Genomic DNA, 5,211 nt, shown 5'->3' with positions numbered 1-5,211 from the left:
AATTTAGTTTTTTTTATTTTAATCTAAATATATAAAGAAAACAAAAAAAAAACATTGTCTAGTGATAACCATTTCCAAGGCTAGTGAATGTGTAGTGAACATGTAGTGGAGGATTGATATGACGCATATGTGACATCACTTTTCTAGTAAACATCATGTGACCATACCCCTTGCCCTTAATCCATAATCATTAATGAATCGACTTAGGATCATTAATGAATCTGTTGATATTTACCAACTTTGTTAGGATCATTAATGAATCTATCACATTTTACAACTCTAATATTTATGTTTATGTTTTAACAGGTCAATAATGTAATATTATCAAAAAACGAGGGCTTCTCCTGACCTTTTGCAGAACTTTTGTCTATAACACAATATTCTTTTTATTTATTTTTAATCCAGAAAGAAACTTCTTTGACGATTTCTCTGCGTTTTTCATCTCTCTCCTATTTTCTGTCGCCATTTTCGTCCCTTTGTCTGAAAGCTTTTCTCTAAATTGTCTCCGAATTTCACTCCTCCGATGATGCTTTAGCCCGTTTGAGCTCTCTATCTGTTCACTGTAAGTCAAGTGTTTAGTTTCTTCTAATTTTTTCGTTTTTCCGTCACATATCTATGCATGCGATTGATGACGATTGTATTTGACTTTAATAGTTCGACTTCGCTAGGTAAATTTTGAAACTTGCTAGTTCATTTATGCTGTTTTTGAAGTTAATTTACATGAAATTGGTGAAACATAGTAATCACAGGTGAATTAATTGGGTGTCTTCAATGAATGAGTTCTGATCGTGAATAGGCTATGGATCTCTTAGGTTTTTTATCCGTTTGCTAATGAATAACAATAAATGTTACAATTAAATGATTAAAAGTCAATTTTGAGCATAAATTTCACTAGAATAGGAATTTCACCCTAATGTATTAACACATCTTTGTGTACGAGAGCTACGAAAATATGAAACTAGTAAGAATTGTTCCAAAATTGAATAGAGAAATTCATCAGTATACTAGCGATTTGGTAGGTAATAACATAAACTGAAGAATAAGGTTTTGCAGAAAATAGAATCTAGGGTTTTGAGAAGCATAATGAGGATTTATCTTATTTGTTCATGGCAGCTGGGATTTGTGCAACATGTTTGACAGCGGATCAAAGTCCCAATATGTTGGTGGCCAGAGAGAGAAGTTCAAGAGGTTAGATGATTTGGATTCAAGAACATCATCACCTGCTTCTTCAGTTGCAATGAACAAATGTGGATTTGAAATAAGCCGACCAAAACACACACACGCAACAGCTACTCCCACAAGATCTTTCAAAAATGGAATCAGAAAAGGATCAGAAGGACTTAAATCAATCGGTAGATCACTCGGATTCGGTGTTTCTCATGCTGTGTTCCCTGAAGATCTTAAAGTCTCTGAAAAAAAGATCCTTGATCCTCAAGCCAAATTCCTTCTAATGTGGAACAAATTCTTTGTTGTCTCCTGTATTATTGCTGTGTCCATAGACCCACTTTTCTTCTACCTTCCTGTTTTTGATCAAACCAAAACTTGCCTTGGTATAGATCGAAAGCTAGCCATTATTGCTACAACTCTAAGAACAGTTGTCGATGCATTTTATCTTATTCACATGGCTCTTGAATTCAGAACTGCTTACATTGCTCCATCATCTCGTGTTTTTGGACGTGGTGAACTTGTAATTGATCCTGCCCAAATTGCCAAAAGATACTTGAAATGGTATTTCATCATTGATTTCCTTTCTGTTCTTCCCCTCCCACAGGTCAGATTAAGATAAACCAATTAATTTATATATATAAATCTATTATTAGTTAACTTAACATTATTTTATAATGTCACAGATTGTTATCTGGAGATATTTGCAGAGGCAAAGGGGTTCAGATGTAATGGCTACAAAAGAAGCGTTACTTTATATTGTGTTGATTCAATATATCCCAAGATTTGCTCGATTCATTCCTTTGACTTCAGAACTTAAAAGGACAGCTGGCGTTCTTGCAGAAACTGCTTGGGCTGGAGCTGCCTATTATTTGTTGCTCTACATGCTTGCCAGTCATGTAAGCAGTCTGAACAAACCATCTAAACAAAAGACTAAATGACCATTTTACCCTTACATTACAACAAACTTTTTTCATAATAGTAAGTCATTATGACTAGATTAAGTGAAAAAGATACAACCATGTATAGCTGTCCAGATGAAGTAAGTAAATGTAAATCAATATTTATATTTTTTTTGTTACAGATAGTAGGGGCATTTTGGTATTTGTTATCAGCAGAGCGAGTTGATACATGTTGGCAGAAAGCTTGCAAAGCAAGTCAACATGATAAGGATTTAATATACTGTGGAAATGAAGACATGCGTGGATACGACAGCTGGATCAGTAACAGCACCAATATTTTAAAAGAGGCTTGCTCGCCAGATGGCGATAATCCACCTTTTGATTTTGGAATTTTTAACCAGGCTTTGTCTTCGGGAATTGTCTCATCTACAAAATTTGTTCAAAAATACTGCTACTGCTTGTGGTGGGGCCTACAGAATTTAAGGTACATTAAACTCCCCATTTCTGTTCTACATATTTTCAATTTGATTTGATAAGACTTTATGATTTTTTTTTTTTTTGTATGTTAGCACTTTAGGACAGGGGCTTAAAACAAGCACTTATCCTGGAGAGACAATATTTTCGATTGCATTAGCTATCTCTGGGCTCATTCTATTTGCTTTGTTGATTGGTAACATGCAGGTTATGTCACAACTTCCTCACATTCTACCCCTATATCTGAGAGTAAAAAATGGGCTACATGCAAAAAATAGTGATCTACTTTCTATTTTTTTTTTCATGTTATAGCATTGTACTTTTGCTTTTTCTTATTACAACATTGTACTTTTAAATTATTCTTTCTTTGGTAGGGAATTGTATTTTAAAAAATTCACCCATTATAGCAATGGGTAGTCTGCTGATTTGAATTATGATGACATGTCACATGTTAGCAGGTTGTAATGTCATGTCATTCTCCACATAGGATATCCTATGTGGTCAATGACATTACATAAATTTCTCAAAACTTGTGCCATGTCATCATAATTCAGATTAGCAGGTTATCCATTGCTATATTGGGATTTTTAATTTTTTTTTTAAATACAATGCCTTAACAAAGAATAATTTAAAAGTATAATGTTGTGATAAGAAGAAAATAGAAAGTAGATTGCTATTTCTTGCATTTAGCCCAATTAAAAAAAAAAAAAAAAAAGAAGAAGATAATTTGTGTAATTTATATATAGATTTATTTGTTGAAAAAGAAAAAGATTGAAATTTGGTTTGGGTATGGTATGGCAGACGTATCTTCAATCTCTTACAATCCGTCTTGAGGAGATGAGGATCAAGAGGCGTGATTCAGAGCAGTGGATGCATCATCGGTTGCTTCCAGATGATTTGCAGGAGCGAGTCAGACGATATGATCAATACAAATGGTTAGAAACTCGTGGTGTCGATGAAGAGAATTTGGTTCAAACTTTACCAAAGGATTTGAGAAGAGACATAAAGCGTCATCTTTGTCTTGCTTTGGTCAAAAGGGTAATTTTCTATTTCTCCCTGTATACATATGGAATGGAATTTATGGAATCAATCACCATTTTTTTTTTCTTCAGGTTCCTCTGTTTGAGAACATGGATGAGAGGCTTCTAGACGCGATTTGCGAGCGTCTAAAACCCTGTTTATACACCGACAGCAGTTACATAGTCCGAGAAGGCGACCCGGTCGACGAAATGCTCTTCATCATACGAGGCCGCCTCGAGAGTGTCACCACCGACGGCGGAAGAAGCGGCTTTTTCAACCGGAGTTTATTAAAAGAAGGAGATTTCTGCGGCGAGGAGCTTCTCACATGGGCACTCGACCCTAAATCCGGCGCCAATCTTCCCTCCTCCACCAGAACCGTAAAGGCGTTAAGAGAAGTAGAAGCTTTTGCACTACCCGCCGACGAACTGAAATTTGTCGCGAGTCAGTTCCGGCGACTTCACAGTCGGCAGGTACAGCATACTTTCCGATTTTATTCGCAGCAGTGGCGGACGTGGGCGGCGTGCTTTATTCAGGCGGCATGGCGGAGGTATTCGAAGAGGAAGATTTTGGAGCAGCGGCGGAAGGAGGAGGAAGAGGAGGCGGAATTGGCGGCGCGTAACAGTGCCGTTACCGGTACGCCGTCGTATAGCCTTGGGGCGACGTTTTTGGCTTCGAAATTCGCGGCGAATGCGCTTCGTGGGGTTCAACGGAATCGGAATTTGAGGACTGCGAGGGAATTGGTGAAATTGCAAAAGCCTCCGGAACCGGATTTTACCGCTGATGCTGATTAGTTTTGTTTTGTGTTATTGTACTTGTTTGTATTTAAAATTGTTGAATATAATTTAATTATATGACCTTATAATACTTTGTTTCTATTTTTTAAATGTCTTGTTGTAAGGTAAAGCTTGCTGTAAAAACGATTGTAATTGTGATGATAAAAAAAAGAAATTATTTGTATGACTATAATTCTTTTAACAAGACTCGACAAATCACGTTTAACGCCGTGTATTTATTTATTTATTTTTTTAGTTCAAGCCATTGTTGTAAACTGGTTTACTATTTTGTAATGGAATTTATGTAAGGTATCGTGTATAATAGCACCTTTATGTATTTGATGATTGTACATAATGATTTGATCATTTTTTTTGGTTATTGTCATAAAAACACATAAATTTGAACTTTTGGTTGTAATTGGTTCTCAAAAGAATTTTTTTTTTTTTCACCTTTTAGACCATTAAAATCTAATTTGACAAGTTAAAATGGTGACATAAACAAGAAGTTGATTTGGCGATAAAGCTAACTTGAAATATTCTTTCTTTTTCGTTTTAAGCATGAGGACATGACTCCAATGATCTCCAAATATCCTTTCTTTTCGTTTTAAAAAATTGTTCATTCTAGTTTTCAGTGTTTGTATTTTTCAACTATCAATATATGTGCTCTTACATTACAACCCGTATTGATACCCACATTCATTAAGCGCAAAGGTTGGTAGTCATGGTTAGTCATGATTTTAAGAAAAATATTTGACCAAAATGGTATATACCATGAGTTCTTTCTTGACTTTGCATATATGAAAAGAAATCAATGTTTTCTTCCAACAATCCAAAAGTTAAAAGAGAAAAACAATCACAATGCCTTTGATACCAATTGA

The 5,211-nt window shown here is 35.3% G+C and overlaps 1 protein-coding gene across 1 annotated transcript; it reads left to right on the top strand.

Moving 5' to 3' along the window:
* Positions 1-404: 404 nt before the first annotated feature.
* On the top strand, positions 405-4,526 carry LOC145070234 (putative cyclic nucleotide-gated ion channel 5). Its single transcript, XM_079017171.1, has 7 exons — positions 405-562; positions 1,114-1,771; positions 1,851-2,063; positions 2,249-2,550; positions 2,636-2,747; positions 3,342-3,578; positions 3,653-4,526. Exons 2-7 carry the CDS (start codon positions 1,130-1,132, stop codon positions 4,349-4,351), a joined length of 2,205 nt encoding a protein of 734 aa, XP_078873297.1. The 5' UTR covers positions 405-562; positions 1,114-1,129; the 3' UTR covers positions 4,352-4,526.
* The last annotated feature ends 685 nt before the right edge of the window (positions 4,527-5,211 follow it).

Source organism: Lactuca serriola, chromosome 8 (genome assembly GCF_051521515.1).
Source record: "Lactuca serriola cultivar US96UC23 chromosome 8, Lser_US96UC23_V15, whole genome shotgun sequence".
NCBI classification, from domain to species: domain Eukaryota; kingdom Viridiplantae; phylum Streptophyta; class Magnoliopsida; order Asterales; family Asteraceae; genus Lactuca; species Lactuca serriola.
Note: the sequence above shows the minus strand (reverse complement) of the source record. Positions and strands in the feature narration are given on the sequence as shown.

Bases quoted from the DNA above. Each gene is read 5' to 3' on its own strand.
- LOC145070234 (XM_079017171.1), top strand. From the start codon at position 1,130: ATGTTTGACAGCGGATCAAAGTCCCAATATGTTGGTGGCCAGAGAGAG. The intron at 1,772-1,850 runs GTCAGATTAAGA...ATAATGTCACAG, and splicing joins CTGTTCTTCCCCTCCCACAG to ATTGTTATCTGGAGATATTT. The intron at 2,748-3,341 runs GTTATGTCACAA...ATGGTATGGCAG, and splicing joins TGTTGATTGGTAACATGCAG to ACGTATCTTCAATCTCTTAC.